The following is a 27903-nucleotide window of genomic DNA, read 5'->3' on the forward strand; positions in this document are numbered from 1 at the left end:
CAAGTCAGTTTGGCTTTAGCCAATTCCAAAAGTACCACCGCTGACCTCCAAGATCTCGCTAATGCAAGTTTTGCAGCCACAAAAATAAAAGAGATCAACTTACGTACAGTTGCAAGAAAAAGTATGTGAACCCCTTGGGATTACGTGGAGTTTTGCATGAATTGGGCATAAAATGTGCTCTGAACGGCATCTAAGTCACAACAATAGAAGAACACAGTCTGCTGAACATAATACTACACAAATATTAGATGTTGCCATGGTTTAATTGCACATAACATGTAAACATTCACAGTGCAGGGAGGAAAAAGTATGTGAAGCCCTAGCTTAATGACTTCTCCCAGAGATAATTGGAGCCAGGAGTGAGCCAACTTTGACTCCAATCAGTGTGATGATATTGGATGTGTTGCTGACAGCTGTCCTGCCCTTAAAAAACACACACCTGTTTTGGGTTTACTGGTTTCAAGAAGCACTGTCTGATGTGAACCATGCCTCGCAGAAAAGAGCTATCAGAAGACCTACGATCAAGAATTGCTGACTTGCATGAAGCTGGAAAGGGTTACAAAAGTATCTCCAAAAGCCTTGATGTTCATGTGTCCACGGTAAGACAGACTGTCTACAAATGGAGAAAGTTTAGCACTGTTGCTACTCTCCCTAGGCATGGTCGTCCTGTAAAAATGACTGCAAGAGCACAGCGCAGAATGCTGCATGAGGTAAAGAAGAATCCCAGAGTGTCAGCTAAAGACCTACAGAAATCTCTGGCACATACTAACATTTTTGTTGACACATCTACAATAAGGAAAACATTAAACAAGAATGGAGTACATGGGAGGACACCACGGAGGAAGCCATTGCTGTCCAAAAAGAATATTGCAGTACGTTTGAAGTATGCAAAAGAGCACCTGGATGTTCCACAGCACTACTGGCAAAATATACTGTGGACAGATGAAACCAAGATTGAGTTGTTTGGGAAGAACACACAACACTATGTGTGGAGAAAAAAAGGCACAGCACACCAACATCAAAACCTCATCCCCACTGTAAAACATGGCGGAGGGAGCATCATGGTTTGGGGCTGCTTTGCTGCCTCAGGGCCTGGATGGATTGTTGTCATTGATGGGAAAATGAATTCCAGAGTTTATCAAGACATTTTGCAGGAAAACGTACGACCATCTGTCCGCCAACTGAAGCTCTGCAGAGGATGGGTGAGGCAACAGGACAATGACCCAAAGCATACAAGTAATTCAACAAACCAATGGCTGCAACAGCACAGAATACGCCTTCTGGAGTGGCCCAGTCAGAGTCCTGACCTCAACCCGATTGAAATGCTGTGGCATGACCTTAAGAGAGCGATTCACACCAGACATCCCAAGAATATTGCTACACTGAAACAGTTTTGTGAAGAGGAGTGGTCCAAAATTACTCCAGATCGTTGTGCAGGTCTGATCTGCAACTACAGGAAACGTTTGGTTGAGGTTATTGCTGCCAAAGGAGGGTCAACCAGTTATTAAGTCCAAAGGTTCACATACTTTTTCCTCCCTGCACTGTGAATGTTTACATGTTATGTGCAATTAAACCATGGCAACATCTAATGTTTGTGTAGTATTATGTTCAGCAGACAGTGTTCTTCTATTGTTGTGACTTAGATGACGTTCAGAGCACATTTTATGCCCAATTCATGCAAAACTCCACGTAATCCCAAGGGGTTCACATACTTTTTCTTGCAACTGTAAATGTCTTGGGGTGTTCTCCCATGGGCCACACAATAATGCCTGGGAGGGTGATTTTTTAAGATTAATTTGGGTAAGCGAATTGATAAAATTATATAGCCTAATCCAGGAATGTCTCACCTTGGGGCATTGCCACCAGAAGTGATATGAAGATCCCTCTTGTCCACAACCCCTGAAACAGAGTGGGGAAGCACCTGGGACCATATACCATCACAGGAACACTTTAAAGTTTGCTTCAATGATAGATGTATTTATGAGGGACTTAGATGCAAAGTGAGCTAGCTCATACCACTCGTCCAGTTTCAATACTTTACTTGTATCTTTTTCCCATTGATACATATAAAACTGTTTAGTTTTCACAGAGGTCAGGATAGATTGTATATCAGATATGAAGCCCTTTAACTTGTCAAATTTACTACACAAGTGTTATATAGCTGCCATAGTCCCGAAATCCAATGTACGATTTAATTTTTTAAGATAATGAGATATTTGAGTATAACAAAAGCTTTCAGCTTCTGGCATTTTACATTTTTCCTTCAGTATTTGCTTTTACAGTATTCCCCTAGAGCAAATAAATCTGCAATACGTAGCAATCCTTTATTAGTCCACCATTCGAAAGCTCAGGGAGTAAGACCTGGAGTGAAATCCCGATTCCAGAAAAGGGGTGCCAAGGGGTTGTGTGGGGATTTGAAATTATGTGTCCTAGTTGGCCTGTCCCACACTCCGAGGGAGAAAGACAGGGATGGGCACAGGATAAAAGGCTTATCTTTATTTGACAAGCACATCAGATGAGATATCTGTTTCTCTAGACAGGAACAGGCCTCCACCTGCATCCACAGGGCATAGGGCCGCTCAGTGTGAAATCTAATCTATTGCGCTATTTGGGCAGCAAGGAAATATTTTGCCAGATTCAGAGCTCCCAGTCCAGCCCACTTTCTAGGAGTGTAAAGGGTGCGTTTATTCACTCTAGGTCTTTTGGCCTCCCAGATGAATGTTGTCCGCAAAGAGGGCGCACTTATGTTCACTGTCCTGCATTCTATGCCTCTTATGCCTACATTCTGTCAAATTTTGATAGTCAGAGGCTCTAAGACTAAAGTAAACAATATGGGAGAGTGGGGGCATCCCTGTCTAGTGCCCCATGTATTGTTATCTTTGGGGATCTATAGCCCTTGATCAGCACTGATGCCGAGGGGGTATAATAAAGGACCCAAAGTGTCAACAGGAACCACGGACCAAATCCGAAGTTAAACATAGTATATAAACGATAGTCCCGCGATAGGGAATTAAAAGCTTTATGCACATCCAGTGACAAAAGCATGCTCTGCCTGATCCCTTTTCCATCCCAATCAGAATGGAGGGCCGAGATGATGTATATGACATGGCGTATTTGGTCTGAGGCCTGCCTATTAGGGACAAAGCCTTATTGATAAGGATGTATATATAGAGCCAGAAAAGAATGAAGTCTAGTAGCCAAAACTTTTGTCAGTATTTTCAAGTCCACATTAATTAGTGAGATTGGTCTGTAGTTTTCTCAGTCTCCATGGTCTTTCCCAGGTTTTGGTATAGCATGTATAAATGCCATAATTTAATGAACTGGAAGAGGGGTGCCCTGTTGTAATGCATTGAAGAAAGAACACAGATGTGGAGTCAGAGTTTCAGTATATTTTCTATAATAGTGTCCCATAAATCCATCCAAGGCTGGAGCCTTAGATGAATTAAGACTTTTGATAGCTCTCTGGACTTCCATTTCTGTGATCTTTGTCAAGCTATTCCCTATGTATATGTTTTAACATCGGCAACGGGATATCCCGAAAAAAATGTATCTGTCATAGTGCTTTGCAACGGAGCTGGTTTAGCATACAGCATGGAATAAAAAATTGTGGATTTTTGGTCAGATGTCTGTTTTTTGGGTCAAGTGCCGAGGTAAAAACATGAGGAGACAGCTTACTCGCATATAGAGTGGTAGGCTTATCTCCCACAGTATAATGGCGATGACACGACCAGTGAAGATTCTTCTCTTCCTGGGTAGTCAAATACATATTTAATGTTACTCGAGCCTGATCAATTTTATATCTAAGGTCTATCTGGGGGTTTCTCTATTGTTCCTCCTGTAAACGTTGCATCTCTGCCTCCTGTCGCTTGATCGTAATCTCCCTATTATGCCTTGAGCTAGCCGCAATTTGTATCAGTTTACCCCAAATAAAGGATTTATGTGCTGCCCAGTTAATAGCGGGGGAAGTAGCTGACTGTGTGTTCTCACTGAAAAAAAAGGTACAATTCTGTCTCTATTTGTTTAAATATCACTAGATCATTAAGAAGCGATGCGTTCAAATGCCATGCAGAAGGTGGAGGTTTAGTCCATAAATCTGTCAGAGTCAATCTAACCGGGGAATGGTCTGACCAAGGTGTAGTAATGATCTTAGCTGAGACTATAAAGGGTAGCAGGGAAGTAAGGGCCAGGATATGGTCTATCAACGAGTACACGCCATGTACGTGAGAGTAGTGTGTGAAGTCACAGGTTGAGGGATTAAGTTCCCTCCAAGTGTCGATTAGGTCATACTGATGAAACAGCTTTGCTAATTTACAACTTTGTTTTAGGGATGTTTTTAATAACTGTTTTGCCAGAGTTTGATTTATCCAGGGCCTGGTCCAGTGGAATATTGCTGTCACCTCCCATCACCACATGTCCCAATGCTCAAGGCAGTAGGATTTCCAACATGTGCTGGAAAAAGGCCAATTGTCTTTTGTTCAGCGCATAATATGATATAAAGGTAACCGATTGATCATTTATCTTACCTACCACCATTAGATATCTACGTTCCTTGTCCTTAACCACCGTGGAATGCGCAAATGATATTCACTTCGAAAAACAAACTGCCACCCCTCTTTTCTTTTACAAGCCATGCAACATTTAGCAATGAGGGTATCCATCATTAATATATTTGGGAGCTGAGGCTCAAGTGAAATGGGTTTTCTGTAGCAAAAGAATATCTAAGCCAAGTTTGTAGCAATACTGGAAGGCTTTGGTGCACTTTACTGGGGAGTTTAGGCCTTGCACATTATGTGTGGCAATGGAGTTCTTAGTTACCAGAGTATTATGCATTATGGTTTGGCAGAATATACTAGCCTGTTGATGGCTTCATCCGTCTTAAGACTCTCACCAATAAGATCCTAATATTGCCCCATCCTTCATTGGAGCTAAGAGAGTTGGCACAAGAAAAGAGCAGGAAGAAATATAAGAAAAAGAAAAGAAGCAAGGGTCAGTAATAATCGGTAATGTGGCCCAAGACCAAACATAGAACTTTGATAAGCATATACAACATTATAAATGAAAAAATGGACCAGTATCTGAGTTGGGAAATAATCCCTAGTCGATAAGCGTGATGTTGCCATCATCTAAAGGGCAATGGCAAGGTCACAAGTCGTGGCATGCGTTTCCACCCCTGCTCAGATTTTTATTGCGTATGTGTAAGAGAGTAGGTTACTAAACTGTCATAAAAAAGGTAGCATCCAGGTCCCGAATCTTTCCTGTGAGCCCAGTCTGAATGGGCCCAAAGGGCTAAGAAAACATGCTGAAGCCCATAGAGAGGATTCCTTGGGCATAAACCAAGACACAGCAAACCCGGTGACTAAATAGCACTAGAAAGACCAATTCTATTGTCTTTTACACCAGTTTGTTAAACTACTCTGTGTCTTTAGGTCACTTTCAAAGATAGTTTCTGTACAATTAACACAAAAAGATAATGGGTGTTAGGAAAACATTTTAATTGCACTATTAACCTAAGGCTGTCATAATTTTATCCTTTTGATTTGTGTATTTGCTGGCTTTTAACTTTTTATTGATTAATGCTAAAACCTAAACAAAAGACTTGGTACACTTGTCTCTTTTTCTTTTTCACTGCAGTTAATTTATCACTGTCTCAAATACCCCATAACTATTCTTAGAAACTGATTTATTTTGCACAGGGCATGGATGGTCTAGCCTTCTGTATCTCTTGATGAATCAAAGCCTATATGTTTTACTTTTTAAGCATAATACAAGTACTATAGATAATGTAAAAAAATCTTTTCTTCATATCCAAGTTGCTGAAATTATTTAATGAAATGTCTAAATCATTTACTAAAGCTCAATAATATTATATATTCTGTATTTAAGAGTCAGTTATTCTATCTTGGAAGCTTCTTATATTCAATTTTAAAAGCATACTTAGTCCTCTAAATTGTGCCACTTCTAATGAACTATATTAGGCTGATAAAAGCAGAAAAATCATTTATCGTCAATTAAACATCTACTACTTATATTCATTTTCTAAAATGATTTGCATAACTAATCTTAAAGCAGACCTAAACTTTAAGATAAAACGTTTTTATCCTGCAGTCCATGTTGCTCTTTAAAAATAAATAAAAAATAAGATCCCTTTTAAATGCTTACCCTACAGTACAATTAGTGGCCCTGATTTACTATTGCTGTCTCCAATACACCAAGGTTGTGTTACCTTGCGTCCAACTAATTGGATGTTCCATTGCATTTATGAAGCTCTGAATGACTGTTGCCGATAGTAGCTCAGCATAAGAACACCAGATTCATGATCACAGTGTGGAGTGTCCATACGGTTTCCAACAATCTACCAGCTAGTTAGTAGCAGTGCACTATTTGAAACTCAGTACAGGTTGCTTTTCAAGTAGAAGCTATGCAGCTAGCAAGGTGTTATATATCCTACAAGTCAAAATTACAGTACTTTTCAGCCCAAATAATTTTTTACCATGTTTTTACCATTGAATCCAACAGAGTGATGACTAAAAGCAAGACAGAAAGAGTGGCTGTGGGTATAACATGTTTCCATTAACTCAATTTTTGGGACTCCACTGAGGCTGGGAGAATATATAATAGCGCAATTTTAGGGGGGGGGATTATAGACTCACCATATATCCCACAGTATATATCAAAAACTGTAGACCTGAAAGGGTTGATCCTACAACAATCCCACCAGATGTGAAGGTATGTACCCTTTTGTGGCCACATCTCCAACACTAGGCTGACACAGATGGAAACACTTGGTGTAGGAAAACTAGTGAGTATTTAGATTTTTTTTCCTGTTGCATAGCTGGAAATAGAATATTCTTCTAAGGTGTGTGCACACCCAAGGTCCTTAGCCCAAGTAATTGAAAAACTTAGTAAGGATGTATTGATTGGATAAGTTTATATGTGGTGTAGAGCACACCTCTAGAAATGTCTGAGAGGGAGCCATGAATAAAAGTAGAAGCATGTAGCAAAAGAAGTCAAATGAAAATGGGTGAGCCAGTCTGCATTACCAGTCTCTCTAAAAGGAGAAAATAGAGGTAGGCCTGATTGAGGATGAATGAAGGATCTAGACACCAGCCAGCTAGATCTCACACATTTGCATGTTTTTCTTGCACCAAGGTCATGCTAATTATCTCTGTATAGTTCCAATTTTAGTATATGTCCTGCCAGAGTGAGGATGAAATCATACTTTTTATCCTAAATGCTATGTAATTTATACTGTACATAGGTTAAAAATTAAGGGTCTGAACCTTGAGGTACACCAGCTTAGACCATTCAGAGTATACTTCAATAATCAATACCCTCTGAATATGGTCTTTTAGCAAGTTTTCTATTTACTTGCAAACTGAATTTTCTAAGTCTGTAGACTTTAACTTACATGACAATCACAAAAATCAAAGTATGCTATTGCCGTAGACACACCTTTGCCTAAGTTTTTGCTTACTTCCTCATATAAAGAAATCAGATATGTTTGACAACTTAGGTACATTTATATGTCCATGCTTACTATTGCTTAAAATATTATTTTCTAGCAAAGACTCATCTACAGTATATGGCCTTTTTACCTCTTCCTGACTATAGAAGTTAAACTAACTGGTCTGTAGTTACTTGGTAAAGGCATCCATTTTTTAAATAATGGCACTACATTGGGCTTACACAAATCCAGTGGTACTATACCAGTCATTAAAGAGTCCCTAAAAATGAGAAATGGTGATTTTGCAATAACTGAGCTGAACTCTTTGTGAACACTTGGGTGTAAGCCATGTGGTCCAGGTGCTTTATTCACCTTTATTTTGTCTAAATTGTGCTGGACCAAATCAATTTGCACCCATTGCAGATCATTTGGGGCTATGTCAATACGATTTCAATTATGGACTAAAGTTCCCCCATTTTCCTTTATATACACATAATTGAAGAAAGCATTTAATAACGGTTCCTTCTCTTTGTCCCAAGTCACCAACTCAAAATTATGTTGTAAAGGGCATACTTGCTTAGATCTGACTTTTCTACTATTAATGTATTTGAAGGATTTTTGGGAGTTTGTCCTACTCTCTTTCGAAACCTGTCATTCATTTCTAATTTTTTCAGCTTTGATTTTCTTTTTACATATTCTTTGTAACTTTTAAATGATTAAATGTCATAGTCCTTGAGTCACTGCAGGGAAAAGGGTGATTGGTCACCTTTCTTTGCAGCCATCAGGCCAAGAATTTCCCTGATGTGGCACACAATATCTGACCCACACTTCTTACACTGTTTGATGCTGCTTAGGATTTGGTTCTAATAGATTATATCTTTCTTACAGCTGAAGAGGTCTGGGAGTACATAGCCCTACTTACTCTTTTCCTTTTTTGGGGGGGGAGGGGTTTGAGAAATGGCCCTCCCTGAACACTGCATATTGCAGTACACCTGTTGGTAAAAAAGAGAGCCAAAACCTCTGTTAAGTGGTAACTTGGGTTTGATAATAAAGTTGGCAGTGCCTCCACCCAGAGCAAGGCCTTTGTAAACAAACGGTATTCCCTTCCTGATAAATTAACCAGTAATCTAATTGAAGTAATTGGGAAAAGAAAAACTACTGCAACCATCATATGACATTAACCATAAAAATATAGATGCACACCAGTATGGAAATGATACAAGCTTTATATGAGAAAATATCAATAACAGTACATACATCCACTGTGCAAACAGATATTATCACCAAGGGGCCCAACAAGAGGTCTGGTGGAATTGTGCACATACAGTATACCTGGGTAAATACAGTTTAGCTATTAATAAAGATATCTCCAAATTAATGTTGCAGCAAAGTTAATTTGCAGGGGACCCAAGGATGATCAAGATTTATTTATTTATTTTATCGAGTTTATATAGCGCCAAAGGGTTTGCTCAGCGCTGTACAATAGAGGGGGGGACAATACATGAAACAGTACAGTAACAACAAACAGCACACAAGGGGTAAGAGGGCCCTACTCTTTCGAGCTTACAATCTAAGATGCCACATTTTGTGACATTTTGTGCTGAAGACCTGAAGATCAGATCAGCAGTGATGGGGAGATCCTTCAACCATTGTCCAACCACTCTGGAACACAGCTTATCACCGAAAGGAACTGGGGTGTAGCACTGGAACTCAGAGATGCCTATTTACTCTGCGCTTTAGTCCCTAGTAATTTCTAATCTGTCACCTGGCTGTATCCTTTGTTGGCTATTGAGCCCTAAGCTAAAACTAATTCTAGAATCCCAAACCAGAAGGGACAGGGTTAGGTAAAATAATGGCAGTAGCCTATAAACACTATTGCAATAAAAGGTTCATCTACTAATTTCTTGGAAGGTGACCACTACACACATACAGTAGCACAGACTTTGCTATCTGGACTGTGCGTGTGAGATAATAACAAAAGGACAGAGATACTCTTTATGTCACAAACATTTAAGAAGTTATGGACAGCTGCAGTTAAACTATTAGAACATAGGAATGCTTGCCTAATAGTCTCTGCTTCTGCACTGGGTCAAATATATGCAACTCCTGTGTTTGGATATGTGGTTTCCAAAAACCTTTTTATCTACTTTCTTACTTTGTTTTTTTTTATCCCAGCCTCCCAAAGACAGGAAGTGCATACATAATTAACTGTGTATATTAAAAACACAGGTATTTATAATTACAGACAGGAGAGGGCAGCAGATCCCTACAGTTGTTTTGTTTTTGATATATATATGGTCTATGGATTAGTTATGATGTATTCAAATATTTTTTGTTAGGTCTGTTTTTTTTAATATTTATATTTACTCTCAATTTTGATATTTATACAGCAGATGGGTTTGAGTTTTAGTCTAGTGCAGGAGATTTTGTGTCATTTGATAAATTGTCCACCATTTATTGTGTGTGCTATATTCTTCCAATGAGCGAGAAGTCATGGAAGTGCATATGTCCAAACCGGTCCCAAGTGACAAGATGCACCTCTTCTTACAAACATTCTGAGAACAATTGTTCTCTTGTGCAATGACACATGTTCTCCTGAGCAACTGTTTTCCCATGCAATCATGCATATTCTCCATGTGCTTGCGTGGGATTCCTCCTTGTACTTTGGTTTTAGCCCGCACTCTATAAACATGTTGGTAGGTTAATTGGTTCCTGTCTAAATTGGCAACAGTATGTGCATGTATGCACGGCAGGTAAGGACTGTAGACTGTAAGCTCTTTAAAGGGTATGGTCTGATGTGAATGTACAATATACAGGAGCTTCGTCAAATCATCACTCAAAAGTTCACAGATGAACTTCAATTTAAGCTGAAAGGTAGAGTATTTTATGTGGGAAGGTCTCATTTTTACATACACATCAGTAAAAAGAGCAGGAGAGAAGATGTTTCATCCTGAGTTTAAGTCATCATACTTTTTGTTCTTGACAAGTTAACCACTTGAGCTCCTGAGGATTTACCCCTCTTAATGACCAGGCCTCTTTTTGCTACTCGGCGCTGCACTAATTCAACTGATAATTGCGTGGTCATGCAATGCTGCACCCAAACAAAATTTTACGTCCTTTTTTTCACACAAATAGAGCTTTCTTTCTGTGATATTTGATCATCTGTGCGCTTTTTATTTTTCACGCTATAAACAAAAAAAGGCCAAAAATTTTGAAGAAAAACAATATTTTTTATTTTCAGCTATAAAAAATATATAGTAAACTCAAAGTTGGTTATAAATTTAGGCCAAAATGTATTCTGCTACATGTTTTTGGTAAAAAAAATCCCAATAAGTGTATATTGATTGCTTTTTGTGGAAGTTATAGCGTCTACAAACTATGGTATAAATACTGCAATTTACGCCATTTTTCTGCTATACAGCGCTGCGCTAGTTTAACGGACAATTGCGCGGTCATGCAATATGGTACATAAATGAAATTTACATCCTTTTTTTCCCCACAAATTGAGCTTTCTTTCGGTGGTATTTGATTGCCTGTGCAGTTTTTATTTTTTGTGCTATAAAAAAAAAAGTCTGACAATTTTGAGGAAAAAAAAACATTTTGGACTTTTTGCTATAAAACATGTCCAGTAAAAAAAAATGCAAAAATCAAATTTAGTCATAAATTTCTGCCAAAATGTATTCTGCGACATGTCTTTGCTAAAAAAAAACCCAATACGTGTAAAATAATTGGTGTACGTGAAAGTTATAGCGTTTACAAATGGCGGGAAAGATACTGGGATTTTTAGGGGTTTTTTTATACTGATAATGGCGGCGATCAGCGAATTATGGCGGCGATCAGGGACTTATGGCGGCGACCAGGGACTTATGGCGGGACTGCGGGACTGCGGTGGACATTTTGACATTGGGGGGTACTGACTTGGGGTCACTGACATCCCCAAAAACACTAATACAGTGATCAGTGCAAAAAAAAAAAAAACTGACACTGTACTAATTGCAATGGGGAGGAAGGGGTTAACTTTATTTAGCAGGGAAGGGTTATAGGAGTGAGGGGAGTGTTTTACTAGGTATCGGGGGTGTGTACTGGGCGGGACAAGGCTGATCGAGAAAGAAAAACTGTTCTTTCTCGATCAGCTCATCCTCGAGCTGTCATGGAAGTGACAGACAGCACAGCTACTGCAGCTGTGCTCTCTGTCACTGTTTGCTGCCGATCGCCGGGGCATAGCAGCTAAGGAGCGGCTGTGACCCGGCGACTGACATCTGTGGCAGAGAACCGCGGGACAAATAGGGCGGCGGCGCGCCTCGCGCGCGCCCCCCCTATTTGTTTACAAAACACGTCTTAAAACGTGGTTTTGCCTGTGAGTGCCGCCCTGCCGCCGTATATGTACAGTGGCTGGGCGGCATGCGGTTAAAGACACATTTTGTGTTTTACAATGACTTTACATGCTTGTTAAGCAGAGCCACACTGCTGAATGGCAATACTGAGTTGAACAAGCAACAAATATTGTAAGAGCTGAATTTAAGTTTTGTCATTATTTAAAGTCTAATCCAGACTTTTACTGGGCAAGGCCCACGAAGAGGCAATATAGATATATATGCTTTAAGACATAAATGACAATTCTTTGATACTCAACGGTTAAAAAATATTTATATTAAAACTTAATGTATATATGGATTACAAGGTCTGAAGAATGAAAAAAATATATTTGGACAAAAAGGTAAAAAAGTAAATTAGTAATAAAGTTGGCAGCTTGAGTTCAGTTTTTCATTATGTGAACAAATAAAAGCAATTGCTGATGTTCAGAACCTTCATAATTACCAACAATTAATGCCATCAATGTATTAATTTGTAGGGTGTATATAAAGCTATTATGGTATTTTGTAAAATCTTTGAATTATAGAATTTGTTTGGCATTTGGCTCTTTAACCACCTCAGCTCCAGAAGATTTTGCCCCCTTCATGACCAGGGCATTTTTTGCAGTTTGGCAGTGCGCTACTTTAACTGGCGATTGAGCAGGCATGCAATGCTGTAAGCAAACAACATTTATATCATTTTTTTCAAACAAACATTGCTTTCTTTTGATGGTACTTGATCACCACTGGGTTTTTTTGTGATATAAATGTATAAGAAGATGAAATTAAATGAATTAAAACTTCCAAAATTTAAAAAAAAAAAGCCAATATCTTCTACTTTCTGATCTAACTTGCTGCCGTCCTGAGAATTTATCCCCCCCCCTCCTTAATGACTAGGCCTCTTTTTGCTATTCAGTGCTGCACTTTTTAAACTGATAATTGCACGGTCATGCAATGTTGTACCCAAAAGAAATTTACATCCTTTTTTCCACACAAATAGAGTTTAATTTGATGGTATTTGATCACCTATGTGCTTTTTTTTTTCTCACTATAAACAAAAAAGACAGAACATTTTGAAGAACTATATTTTTTACTTTTGGCTATAAAAAATACATAGTAAACACAAAGTTAGTCATAAATTTAGGCCAACATGTATTCTGCTACATGTTTTTGGTAAAAAATCCCAATAAGTGTATATTGATTGCTTTGTGTGAAAGTTATAGCGTCTATAAACTATATTTTTTTGCTATACAGTGCTGCACTAGTTTAACTGACAATTGCGCGGTCATGAAATACGGTACATAAATTAAATTTATGTCCTTTTTTTCATATAAATATTTACCTACCATGCCTCTTATCAAATTCTTTGGGGTGTCTACTTTCCAAAAAGGGATCATTTGGTGGGGGTTTGGTGCTATCCTGGCATTTCTGGCCCTCCGAAACTGTGATAGGTAGTCAGGAGTGTAATGAGGAAATAAAGCCCTTTAAAAGACTGTAGGTGCTTATTGGATTATGGGGTCCTGTACTTGGCTAGACTGCAAAAATGTCTCTCACATGTGGTACCCCCATACTCAGGAGAAGTAGCAGAATGTAGTTTTGGGAGTAATTCCACATATTCCCATGGCATGTGTGAGCAATAAATCATTTAAATGACAATATTGTGTAAAAACATTTTTTTTTTCTTTTTGTCATTTTCCAAAAACTTGTGGTAAAAAAATTAATTCTTCTATTGACTCAACATGCCTCTCAGCAAATAGTTTGGGGTGTCTGCTTTCCAAAAAGTGGTTGTTTTGGTGGGGGGTAGGGGCATTTTATGCCCAGCATTAGAAGTTTATGCCAAGCATCACTCACTATTCTAACCACCTGAAGACCAAGCCTTTTCTGACACTTTTTGTTCTCATGAAAAAAATCTGTATTTTTTGCTAGGAAATTACTTTGAACTCTCAGACATTATATATTTTTTAAAGCAGACACCCTAGTGAATGAAATGGTGTATGCTGCAATTTTTTATATCACGTAGTACTCGCGCAGCGAGTTTTCAAAAGCAAATTTGTTGAAAAACATACACATTGTTTTACTTTTAATGCACAAAAACACAATATATTGGCCAATTATTTGGTAAAATATAAAAGATGATGGTATGCCAAGTAAATAGATACCAAACATGACATCCTTTAAAACTGTGCATGCCTCGTGCAAAGGCGATAAACTGCATTAATTTTCAATATCCATAAGCAATGCTTTATAAGCCTTTACAAGCTACCATTTTAGCTTTACAGAGGAGGTCTAGTGCTACAAATACTGCCTTTGATCTGACGTTCGCAACGATACCTCACTTGCATGGTGTAAATGATATTTAGGGTCGACGCTTGCGCACCTAGGTGCGGCCCAGTGCGGGGGGGGGGGTGAGGGTGCTTTTCTTTTTTTTTTAGCACTTTCAATGCTATCACAGGGAATGCAAATAACCCCTATAACTTCAATGGGCATTGTCATATTTTTTTTGAAAACTATAGGGTCTATCATACTCTAGATATCTCCTCTGCCTTTACTATATCTAATATCACCAAGATCAGTGTGATAAGATGCTTTCTCAATTTACAAATGGCGCTGTTTATATCCTTCCGATTTCTTAGACTATAGAGATGATTGGCACCATTCTGGTCTCCAATCAGCTCTATGGTCAGCTGGCAGAAACACTGGCTGCATTCTCAGTTTCCCTCAATGGCACAGGACTGCCTGAGAAGCACGTGGAAGGCAGTGGGGGAGGGGGGATCGTATTCCTTTGCTTGTAAAAGCAATTCTGCAGCTAATTAGCCACTAGGATTGCTTTTACATGAAAGCTGATCACTGGCTGAAAAAAATGATATTAGTATGATGCTCGCAGCTGTAGGCACCATCCTGGATTAACCATTCAAAATCCAGTGATGAACCAGTACATAGCTGGTCCTTTGTTGGGTTATATATGCTATGTTCTTTTTTTTTTTCGTATGCAGCCTGTGGGTTGAATGGAAAAAAAGAGAATACATCTATGCCAGAAAAAGTGTGTGGTATGCCCACCATTAGAATATACCGCCCTGCATCCACCCACTTCTAATGGTGGGCACACATTAGGTCGCACGGTGCCACATGGGCCAATTCCAAGAGTGTGGCACGCTTGAATAAAAATTGCCCACGTATAAGTGGTACCCCTTAAAGAAAAAAGATGACACCAAGTCCCAAACTATCTTGCCACTACTCCTCATGTAGTCTGGGCTCCAGGGGACTTCACGTGACTATCTTTTCCCTCATAAATCCAAAACGTATATGTATAGCCTGTTGTTCTCTCAAAGGTCTTATATATCTTGACCCCATATCTGGCACGCTTGCTGGGGTGAAATTGTTTGAATGCAAGGCAGCCAGAAAAATGAATGAGGGACTCATCAACACAGATTTTTAGCTGGGGAGTATAGACATCTGCAAATGTTTGGTTAAGATGATTTACGACGGGCCAAATTTTTTGGAGGCAGTCAAATTTAGGGTCACCCTGAGGACGACAGAGTGTACTGTCGTTGAAATACATAAAACACATTATACACTCATATCTATGCCTGTCCATGGCAGCAGATGATGAATCGGGTCTGTGGATCAAATACAACCGCAATTAATTTTTTTTAGTAATGCCCATGTTGAGGGTTAGGCCCAAAAAAAATGTACATTCAGAAATCATAATGGGTTTCCATGCAAATGGTCTGGCAAGGTTTGAATTTGGGTTGGCGGTGATAAATTGTTGTGCATATAAATTGATTTGATCCACAATCAATGCATACAGATCTTCTGTGAAAAACAGCTCCAAAAAACCAAGGGGAGTAGTTGAATTTGCTGTTTCCACCTGAATTCCTGGTTGGGCAGTGAATGGGGGAAGTACGGGTGCTGCAGAATTTGTGAGCTGCCAATCAGGATTTGCAAGCACATCCAGAAGGATACTAGGTGCAAATTCTTGGTAGTTGCGGGACAATACTTGTGCTCGCCCCTGCACCAGCTTGTACTGCACTTATGGGACTCGCCACATCACCAAGTGATACTGCAGTGCTGGTATGTGAAAGACCAAGATGTACTAGCCCACTGGTGCTCGCCAGTTCACCAAAAGGTAGAGCAGCACTAGTACTGGCACTTTTGAGTCATCAAAATTTACCAGCAAGTGCTAGCAGAGATCAGGCCTGATTCTGCAAACACTGCTGATTTGTGTGCAATGTATCAAGTGACAGTGACCTACTGACACTTCACTTGCTGGAGGTAGAAGGGGGGGTAAGCGTAGGGGCTAAACACAGGTGCTGGCAGGTGCCGGGGCTCATCCCGCTAACGCTGTGTTTTTGGGGACACTATATTAATGTGAATGCTGGTATAGTGCTGATCTGATCAAAGATATTGATTCATTCAGACACTATACTAGCAATGGATGTTTATTGTGTATGAGCGTGTTCCTGGCAATCAAAGAGTTAAATGTGATTACTGGTGTACTGACGGGCAATCTGATGCTATCTGGGAGGGTCGTGAAAACCACGGGAGCGCGAATAACGTATATATATGTGATTTTGCGCACCCGTGCTTCCCTGTAGCAGTATTTCTGCTATAGGGTGGTCAGGAAGCAGTTAAAAAAGCTGTTCGCGTTACTGCACTACATTACTTTAACTGACAATTGCACAGTCATGCAACCCTGCACCCAAATGAAATTTACGTCCTTTTTTTCCCACAAATTGAACTTTCTTTTGGTGGTATTTGATCGCCTATGCGGTTTTTTATTTTTTGCGCTATAAAAAATAAGACCAGCAATTTTGAGAAAAAACTATATTTTGGACTTGTTGCTATTAAATATGTCCAGTAAAAAAATGTAAAAATCAAATTTCGTCATAAATTTAGGCCAAACGTATTCTGCAACATGTCTTTGCTAAAAAAATTCTAATACGTGTAAATTAATTGGTTTAAGTGAAAGTTATAGAGTTTTCAAATGGCGGTATAGATACTGGATTTTTTTTAATACAAATAATGGCGGCGATCAGCGACTTATGGCGGCGATCAGCAACTTATAGTGGGACTGTGGTGGGAATTCTGACACTGGGAGGAACTGACTTGGTGTCACTGACATCCCCAGTGACACCAATACAGTGATCAGTGCTAAAAAAAAAACCCCACTGACACACTACTAATGGTACTGGGCAGGAATAAGTAAACATGATGGGCAATCAAAGGGTTAACTGTGTGATGGGAGTGTTTTACTAGGGGGTGGGGGGGTGTGCTTCACTGTAAGCACACTGATTGGGATGGCTGTGCTCAGCCATCTCGAGCAGTGTTCCCAAACTGACAGGGAGGAGGGCTGTTGGTAAGCAATGCAGTCCTCCTCCCTGTCAGTGATCACTGGTAATCACCAGCCAGGACCCAGTGATTGACACCTGACACCGCAATTGGCGGCGTGGTTAGGGCGCGCACTTTGCCCATGCGCACCCCTACCCAGAAATGCAGAGTCAGATATATATACTTGATTCTGCGCACAGGGAATTCCCTGTAGCAGTACATGTACTGTGGGCGGTTCTTCAGCGGTTAAAACACATCCAATAAAAATTTAAAAAAATCTAATTTCTTCATAAATTGTGGCCAACATGTATTCTGCTACATGTCTTTGGTAAAAAAAAATCCAAATATGTTTATATACTGATTGGTTTTTGTGAAAGTTATAGTGTCGACAAACTATGGCATAGATACTGGAATTTTATTTATTTATCATTTTTTTTTATACTAGTGGCAGCGATTGGGGACTTATAGTTGGACTGCATTAATGTGGTGGGCAGTATGACACAAACTGCTACTGGGTAGGAACTGACTAACTGCCACCAACATCTCAGTCACACTAATACAGTGATCAGTGCTAATAATATACACTGCTAATGACACTGGCAGGGAAGGGGTTAACATCTAGAGCGATCAAGGGGTTAACTGTGTGCCTAACAATGTTTAGTGTGTTTACTGTGTGGTGTTTTACTAAGCAATGTGCCCATTTTTACTCCCTGCTTTGCTGGGAGAAAAATAACACATTGCTGCTATATGAAGAAAACTCATTAACCCTGTTTGTTTACTATTTCTTAAACCCATGTTTACATTTCTTAAACACTGTAAATTTCCCTGCAGAGTTTTCACTTTTGGAATGGCTATGCTGCCTTTCAGCATCCCATATAGCCCCACTATATCCCCAGCCTTTTGTGTCTGCACCCAGCTGAGAATTACAGCCCAGTGTCCACACACTGCTGTATTGAAACAGCTAGCAGCTTAGAACACTAGAATATCAAGCCATGCCTCTGGAACAAGAGTTTGATAGAAGCTGTGAATAGGGGGCATGTATGAACTTTGTTTGGATGGCACTTTTGGTGATGCTCTCAGTATGTAAGCTCTGGCCTGAAGTTTGAGTAAAAAAGTATTGAGCAAGTTAGAAGCTCTGTTGTCTAGACAATCACGGTTAGGTGTTTTGGAATAACAATGTATTTGGCAATACTAAATAGGCAGATAATGATATATTAAACTTAAAGTGGACAATTAATGTAAATTTTAAAGTGCTTTAACACTTGAAATCTTTTTGAAAATCTATTATTAATACTGAGTCAAATCTGTTCCATCTACAGCATATAAACAGCTAAAAAAAGTATATAAATAGCTTTAAAACAAACTCCTCCACAGTTGTTTTTTTTTTATTGTTGTGTATGGTATTATCTGCACTTGAATAACTCAGAGACAATTTAGCACTTCTGTTAATTTTCAGGTGTCTGTGTCAAATCAACATGTATATAAATGGCACCCTAGTTGACCTGTTAAGACAAATGTCAAATACACAAAAGAAAACTTTAAAGAGGTTCTAAACTACTCATATACCAAGATGATCTATTCTGCAACATTTAGTTTACTGCCCGTAGCTGAATTTGAATCTTAATGTTATTAGATTTTTAAAAAATGGAGTGTTCACTACTATAGATGTGACAATACATGTTGCAGTATTCTTTTACTTACCCAAGCCATATGGAAGGCTATGATAAGAAGGAGTTTTGTTTCCTTTCTCCCTTTACTCCCCTTTTTTCTTTTCTTATGCTCCTGGCCCCCTTTTCTCATTTTCTATCCTCCTCTTTTCTATCGTAAGGGATCCTTCCCTCGGACTCCACAGTGTGAAGTGAATAGATATGCATACTCGGGCAAAATGTAAGAATGATGCATGTGACAGAACAAGAGCTTTTCAGGGGCCTGAGTTGGGTCATGACATATTTCCACACACCAGCACACAAAAATCATACATTTCAGGTGCATATGCTGAAATTTCAACATTGGTGACACACTGGAACAGGGGCGGACTGACAACTCATGGGGCTCCCGGGCAATAGGGCATCATGGGGCCCCTGTGTCTTTGCCCACATTCAAAGTACACCCAAAAAAGCCTATAAAAGGGTACCAGGGGCATTTCATGGGGCCCCCTACTGACCCTGGGCCCTCGGGCAGTGCCCAAGGGCTTGAATGGTCGGTCTGCCCCTGCACTGGAATCATTCATAATATAAAGATAAAACACATGGCTTAGATGTCACATTTATTTCTATTTTTCTTTACTTGACAATTAATGGATACATTTGTATCTGAACTTCGATATACTGTTATCATGCATTGTTTCAAATTGCAAGATAGTATAATACAAATGTAATAATGGGGGTAATGACGAAGTGCCCACATTTCTCCATTTTCAGTTGACAAATTTGTGTAATCTGAGTCTAAATTGTAGTTATTTAGAGTCTGCTGCTAGAGAATGAAGGATGGTTGAACCGAGAAAGTTTAACTAGACCTAAACCCTTTCTCTCTAAATGAATACAGAGAGCTCATACCTTATACGAGCTTTGGTCTAATTGTAGTACTGACTAACAAGTGTTCCTGCAGATGCATTATGGTGGGTTTGATAATCTATGTTCAGAGGCAATATGCTACTTTTTTCTTAAACCTGCACAGGAGTCCTCCCATACTGTGACGTGGTGTGTGAAAGTCCATCCTTCTGTTATCCGGAGAAAGTATGAAGCCAGTACATTGGCTAAAGCATAGTGTATCATGGCACATAGTTAATTAAAACATATGTGGTAATTATTTGACAAAGTTTTTATGCAACATATATAAGAAAAAGAAAAGTTATTAGCAACAATCTTTCTCTTTCGCCAATTTGCTATGTATTTTTTTCTCTTACAGTGGCATTGTATTTTGGATAGACACATTGAATATATTTCAACAAGATTAACAGGATTTATTGTATTTTGTTCAGTCTTCAGGTAAAAAATGTATTAGCACTTACAAAATATGGCTACCACTCTTTAGTAACAATCAAAGCATATTGATATATCTGTGTTTGCACAGGGTTAGCACACAATGTATGTATACACATGGATATAGTAATAAAACTACATTTTTAATGGTGCCTGTTCACATATGTCCGGTGCATTGGCAGTGTGGATTCAGTGTAGTTTGAAAAAGAGTCATGTATGATTTCTGAGCAGTTCCTTCAGGTTCAAATGCGGATTACTGGCTATTGACTGTTTTGGGAACCGTTACTAAACTGCAAATGTGTAAAGAAGATAATCCTGAGAGCTAATCCTGTCCTGAACCTGATGTAAAACTGACATGAACTGGTGAACAACTACTGTATCAATTAGCTGTGAAACATGAGCTTCAATCCGCACCACACATGTGGGAATCAGCTCTAAATGAGTTATATATTAGTGTTTATTTAAAACAGACCATGCAGCAGAACATTGATGTTCTGTGCATTTTACTTCAAACATCTGTAAATTAAAGGATAGCAGGTGAATCTTGTTTTGTTTTCTGTATAAGGCCAAATGATTATCATTAAGAAAACTGTGTTATACATCTTTAATTATATTGCAGATGCAAAAAAAATATATATATCTTTTTGCTTTTCAGATATTTCACAGAGATTTCTGTCAATGAAGAACACTCAGACCCTGTGAAAAAAATTGCACTTCTGTGGGCTTCAATAGGCTTAAAAGAAATTCAGTTAGTAAATTATTCAATGTTACTCAACCTACCAGGCTCTTCTCCAAATACAATCACACTGAAGAATGGCCAGTGCTATTATCCAAGTGGACAGGAATGTGATGAAGAGAACAAAAGTGAGGAGTTTCTGTACACATATGCTGCCTACTCTGCCAGTGGAAGTCTTGAGGTAATGTGGCTCTTTGTCACTGTCACTTTAATAATAAAAAAGCCATAACTTGGTACATACTATCTTTTGACATTGTGTCTGGGTTAATGCAGTGAAAATCAATGGATTATTTAATTCAGTACTGAAGCAAATACATTTTTATTGATATTGTTATGCTTTTAGATAGCAAGTAACAATTAACATATAAAGTTTATGAATGATTGAAGGAAATGGCTTAAAGATGGCACCAGGTGTTTGCTAGGACTGCTGGACTGCTGTGCGGTACAAGAGCGGTAATTGGGAATCCATTACTATTTACTGGGATCCACTGGTGACAGCTTGGACCAGTGAGAGTCCAATATGGCACTGGTTTGGACATTGTAGTGCCTTCATGATGACTAAGCTATCTCTAATCTTGTACTTAATTCAAACTCTCCCTGTATGGATTTCTCACACTTTCTTTGCCCAGTTGACAGCATTTCTTCTTTATCTGGGGGAACAAATGACTTTGTGTCCATATCTCAATTTTATCCCTTCCTCAACTGAAAGGAGGGGTGGACCTTCTGTTATATTTCAAGGCCCTTCACTTGACCGCCATAGTTAGTTGGAGCACACAAGCAAAGTCTAAACTGTGGATCAAGATAGAACAGGAGCGCTCCCCACTTCCTTTGTCCTGTCCTCTTTGGCTCTCCTCACCACATGTCTCATCTCTTCTAGCACACCTGACTATTGGAGCCACACTTAACCTCCCTGGCGGTATGATTATTTCAGATTTTTGGTGCTGAAAGCGGTACCATTTTTTTGCATGGAAATATGTATTTTTTTTATTGTAGGCTGTAATTTTTAGGAAAAACTCACTGAAATCTGTCCGAACAAGAGTCTAGTAAACATCCCGGGTATGATAAAATTTGAAACACAAAATCATAAATTATAATTTAATAAATAATCATAAAAATAATATAAAAATAATAAAAAATTTAATTCAATAATATAATCAAACCAAAAACACTGAAATGTGAAATATAGCGCCAAGTTCGCACATCGCTGAGCTCAGTCGCAAAATCGTTTTCAGTGTCTGATGACGAATTTCCCCCACGAATCATTATCACTCAATTCTGCAAGTGGTTCTGATTTACTATCGCTGTTCTCTAGCTGATCTAAACCGCTTTTGACCTAAAGGGACACTTTTTGGATGCCATGGACATTTCTCAGTTTCCAGGCAGAAAGAACAGACAAAATGCAGGCAGGGCGCAGGACAAAGCACTAGGGACAATATGTATGTGAAATTGGTTGAGACAGCAATGTTTTACTATGTAAAATGTAAAAAAAAAAAAAATGAAATTTTTTAAAATTTTTAAATTTCCCGCCGCCATCGGCGGCGGCACCCGTACATCCCGACGTCACAGGGACAGGACACAGAAGCCGGATGCCGGCATCGGCCGGAGGAGATGGCCGGGGACGCTGCAGGGGACACATCGTGGGAGCGCAGGGTAAGGTAAGTGAAGAACACATGCCGGAGCAGTGCCGCAGGGTAAGCCCGAGTGTAGCTCGGGGTTACCGCTTTTGGTACTGAAATGTTACCCCGAGCTACACTCGGGAATACCACCAGGGAGGTTAAGGTGATTTCCTCTACATTCCACCTACCAGGTATCTCACCAGACCAATGCCCCATGATTCCTCTATTAAAGGACCTGGACACCAGCAAGTACCATCTTTACACTTGACCCCTTGCTCCCTTCTTTGGATGAAATTCAACACCCACTGGACCAGCCCATTGATTACTGGTCAGCCTACCAAATCTTTAATGTCCATTAGTACCAAATATGGTGCTTTGCGCAACCCTACCCCACCTCTTCTCATATCAATTGTAAAAAATTACTAGTGTCCCCTTCATCTGGCTGTGCCCCATCATATGGGAAGAAGGCTTACACTTGACTTTCTCCGCTGTCCAAGTGGAGCAGGATATCTTGTTTGCACAAAAGTCCTCCATCACTAATCGATTCAGGAACAGGGATATACGATTCTGTGTTATTGGCATAGAATCCCAATGACTCTTCATAAGATTCTCCTGCACTCGTCTAGCCAATATTAGAGATGCAGATGCAGAAAAGCTGCTATTTACGTGCCTTTTGGGCCTGTTCAGAAATATTCCCCTTATGGGACCAAGTATGCCAACTAGTATTGAGGCTTACATCGGTGAAACTGGGCAATCACCCCATGAGCTATTTGCTTTTTCTTAATAGTGTCCCACTTTCGTGGTATAAATCCTCCCTTACAGAACATTTACTAAATACAGTCTAGGCTTGCATCTTGGCTGTTTGGAAACAACCAGTTACTCCTCCCACCTCTCTGTGGTTGTCCAAAATCAATGATATTGAATGCATGGAACATCAAATAGCCTCTTCCTGTCAGAAGGAGAAGTTTTGTGATAAGTGGTACCAATGGATGATCTTCCCCTGTTGTGCCACTTACAAGGAATTAATGTGCTCCCAAGGTACAGGCACCTCTTAGGTAACTCTGACCCTCCTCCAGACCCTGGTCCTCAGGGTTCAGCATAATGTGTTTTAGATAGGCCTGCCTTGATTCTTTAATTATCTTCTACAGGCTCTAACTCCCCTCCTTTCTGGCATATCACCCATTCCACCCTTTATTTATGCCACTGTCTCCTTTTTCTTTCTAATTTTGCTTGTATTTTCTCATACCTACATTAAAAAAAAAAGTTTAGTTTTTTTTTTGTCAAAGGGCACTGGGTTTGGATCTCTGGCAGGCAGCCAGCCAGCAGGGAAACCTTGTCTGCTTTATATGGAGTTTTCCTTCTACTATATTCAGTAGTTCACTTCATACTTAGGTTATGCTGTCATGGTTAGAGGTCTCTGACCTCCTGATCCTTACCTGTTTTACTATGTTTATTGACCTCTCTTTTCACCATCAGCTGTGACTTACCTTGTCAGTCAGTACAAAGTATAGTATGTTTTCTTTTAACGTGGAATAGAATAGGGACTGGTTAAAACCCCTGTAAATTATTTTTTGTTGTTTAATTTTATTTGCTATTAGGGCTAGATTCCCCAGGATATAAAAAAAAAAACTATTTCCAAAGTGAGTAAAATCTTATTCTAAACATATATTGCTAGGATAAGCGCCCCACCTGATAGATTTCACCTGTTCTGATAACAACTCAAAATGTAGGATTTTTCCTCCCTTACAGTCCTAGTTCTCATTAAAACATATAGATGTAGTGAATATCCCTAACAGGGATACAGACAGCAAGAAAAGAACATTCAAAGGAGTAGGATGAAAAAATGTTCTTGAATGAAAAAAATTCTATCAGTGTATGTGATTTTCATTTGGTGAAGTCTATTTGTTCTAAAATTGAATGTTAAAATCAAACAAAATTTTGAAGTTTTTTTTCAACATTTTTCAAGCCATTGAATGTACTGAGAATTTTCATACAGACATTTGTTTGAAAATCTAGGCCAGTTTAAAATTGCCAGCATTCTAACCACTAAGGTAATTCCAGTGTAACACATTTACTCCAGTTCAAATTAAGTTATCCAATATACTCTCAAAGCAATCTGGTTGATAGACCAAGAAGATCCACTCAACTTGGCTCTAGTACTTCTGATTACATTTAAAAATCCTGAATCAGCAGGTTTTACAAACTATGGGTATTTTTTATTTAATATAAACATTTGACATTGAACTTCTTAGATCTAAGAAACACATTTATGTGAATCTGACAATAATATGGGCATTTTTAAAAGAGAAGGTCAAAAATGGCCCCTTCATATTTCATTAATGATGGATTTCCTCCAGGTCTTTCTGATTAGCCTCTTATTTTTTGTGGTAAAGTAAATTACTATAAAGGTGTATAGATAGCTACAGTGGTTTGCAATGGAATCCTTGTGTAACAAACCTGGAACTGATTTGAAATAGATGAGGTGTGTTAAAAGGTAATATACCCGTGTGCAAGCCAAACATCCAGGTATGTGGGCTTTTTCACCTGACTGGTGATTTTAGGAGAACACAGGTGCTTTCATTTTTTTAATTTGACATTTTAGTAAATCAGGCAAAATACATTATTTATCTGGTACTATTTTTGTTCCTTTATAATTAGGTGGTTCTGTTTTCTGAGTGCTGATTTTGAATTGTTTTAAACACCAATTCATTTATTTAAGGCTTAAACACAGTATGGCATCTGAATTATATTCTGAAAGTTACTTCTAACAGCCATTATGATAAATTGTACATATCAAAATCTCTATAATACGCACTGAAAATAAAACTGTGCTTATCTTATTGGTAGGAAAATCATCCCATAACAAGCCATTCAAGATATTTCCATTCAAGATTTCTGGTAGTTGATGAAAAAGTATTTTTACATCAACTACCAGAAATAACAAATAATAATTTTTACCAGCATAACAAATAATAATGTTTCCTTTTCTAATAAAATAATAGTCTTGCCTTTCTGTGTGCTGTAAAGTAATCCAAAGATTGTTAAAGTGCTGATGAAGCTACCAGTTGTTCATTAATTTTCTCATAACATTAATTTGAAAAAACATTTTACGAAGCTTAAAATACCCTAGAAAGTATTATTTTCACCCAAATAGTAGTTAATGTGTAGAACAGACGTCCAGCAGAAGTGATATGTCAGTCAGAAGTAAGTGAATTTAAACATGCTTGAGACAAACATAGACCTTCGAGTATACTCAGAGAAAAAGGTTCAAAAGCCAAAACATAAGAAAAAAAAATATGGTACACTCGGTGGACCACTTGATCATTGTCTGCTGTCACTCTTCTATGTTTCTTTGTAAAATGATCATGTCTGTATCCAGCTTTGTGATATGTACAGTTTCAGGTTCATCACACAAACACTAACAATTTGAACAGCATGCTGAAAGTTGGAGAAGTGCTTTCTTTTCTTCATGCTTAGCCAACAACAGCCTTTGTTACTATATATATTGCTGTTATACATAAATAGTGTATATTTAAATTGATATGTACAAATAAAAATGCATTATGTGTCTCCCATATAGGGTGAAGTAATTGATGTGCAATATGGGACAATAGAAGAGTTGCAAAGTGTGACCAAAGCAAAAAATATTTCAAGGAATTCTATTGCTTTATTAAAGCTGGGAGTTTTACCATTATTATATAAGGTTTGTAGTTCTATATACTTCACAGAGTGGCCTTGAGGGAAAGAACCACACTTCATTGACAAGGCAGTGTGGCTTCAACATTTATTTTAAAATGTGTGCAACTAGAACTAGGTTTTTAATGCAATATTTTAAACAGTGTAATATAGTTTTTTAATATATATACTGTATATATATATATATGTCCAATCTTCAGCACTAGAGATGAGCGAATCGAAGTAGCCGAAGTGGAATTCGAGTCGAATATCGGAAAAATTAGCCGAATCCGAAAAATAGCCTAATTCGGACGCGCGAATCAAAATTTTTCCGAAAATGGCGGCTGACATGTGCGGCGACGGAGCGGGGATGTCTGGGAAGGCGCGCAGACAAGGCGCGCTGACCCATAATGCATTCCTCAATGACATGTGATCGCATCAGCCAATCAGCAGCCAGCCAGCTAGCACTGTGTAATGGTCGAGCTATAAATAGCGGCCATTTTGGAATTCATTTGCCTGCAGTCATTGAACAGAGGCAGACCGCTCTGTATTAGGGACAGGGACAGAGTTAGGGCCACAGAAACGATACTTGGGGACAGAGAAACGATACTTAGGGACAGAGAACTATTACTCAGGGACACAGAATTGTTAATTAGGGCCACAGAATCGTTACTTAGGGACAAAGAAACGCTAGTTAGGGCCACAGAATTCATACTCAGGGACAGACAGAATTGTTACTGAGTGCCAGAGAATTGTTACTTAGGGCCACAGAAACGTTATTAGGGCCACAGAATTGTTACTCAGGGACAGACAGAATTGTTACTGAGTGCCAGAGAATTGTTACTTAGGGCCACAGAAACGTTATTAGGGCCACAGAATTGTTACTCAGGGACAGACAGAATTGTTACTGAGTGCCAGAGAATTGTTACTTAGGGCCACAGAAACTTTAGTTAGGGCCACAGAATTGTTACTCAGGGACAGACACAGAATTGTTACTGAGGGCCACAGAACTGTTACTTAGGGCCACAGAATTGTTACTCGCACAGACACAGAATTGTTACTCGCACAGACACAGAATTGTTACTGAGGGCCACAGAACTGTTACTTAGGGCCACAGAACTGTTACTTAGGGCCACAGAATTGTTACTCGCACAGACACAGAATTGTTACTGAGGGCCACAGAACTGTTACTTAGGGCCACAGAATTGTTACTCGCACAGACACAGAATTGTTACACAGGGACACAGAACTGTTACTGAGGGCCACAGAACCGTTACTTAGGGCCACAGAATTGTTACTCGCACAGACACAGAATTGTTACTCGCACAGACACAGAATTGTTACTCGCACAGACACAGAATTGTTACTCGCACAGACACAGAATTGTTACTCAGGGACACAGAACTGTTACTGAGGGCAACAGAACTGTTACTTAGGGCCACAGAATTGTTACTCGCACAGACACAGAATTGTTACTCAGGGACACAGAACTGTTACTGAGGGCCACAGAACTGTTACTTAGGGCCACAGAATTGTTACTCGCACAGACACAGAATTGTTACTCAGGGACACAGAACTGTTACTGAGGGCCACAGAACTGTTACTTAGGGCCACAGAATTGTTACTCGCACAGACACAGAATTGTTACTCGCACAGACACAGAATTGTTACTGAGGGCCACAGAACTGTTACTTGGGGCCACAGAAACGTTAATCAGGGACACAGAATTGTTACTGAGGGCCACAGAACTGTTACTTAGGGCCACAGAATT

The 27903-nt window shown here is 39.1% G+C and overlaps 1 protein-coding gene and 1 non-coding gene across 2 annotated transcripts in view; one reads left to right on the forward strand and one right to left on the reverse strand.

The window, feature by feature from the left end:
* Positions 1-7102: 7102 nt before the first annotated feature.
* LOC149463323 (U6 spliceosomal RNA) lies at positions 7103-7209 on the reverse strand. The gene has a single exon (XR_016312501.1). It is a non-coding gene; the product is annotated as a U6 spliceosomal RNA (small nuclear RNA).
* Positions 7210-20869: 13660 nt separating this feature from the next.
* The window catches only part of NAALADL2 (N-acetylated alpha-linked acidic dipeptidase like 2), a 578047-nt gene continuing 571013 nt past the window's right edge, over positions 20870-27903 (forward strand). The window contains exons 1-2 of the mRNA XM_089675680.1: positions 20870-21022; positions 26038-26160. Coding sequence (XP_089531806.1) covers positions 20870-21022; positions 26038-26160 — 276 coding nt within the window. The remainder of the gene's footprint in view (positions 21023-26037; positions 26161-27903) is intronic.

Source organism: Staurois parvus, unplaced genomic scaffold (assembly GCF_062004578.1).
Source record: "Staurois parvus isolate SC_StPar_1 unplaced genomic scaffold, SC_StPar_1.0 ptg000155l, whole genome shotgun sequence".
Classification (NCBI taxonomy): Eukaryota; Metazoa; Chordata; class Amphibia; order Anura; family Ranidae; genus Staurois; species Staurois parvus.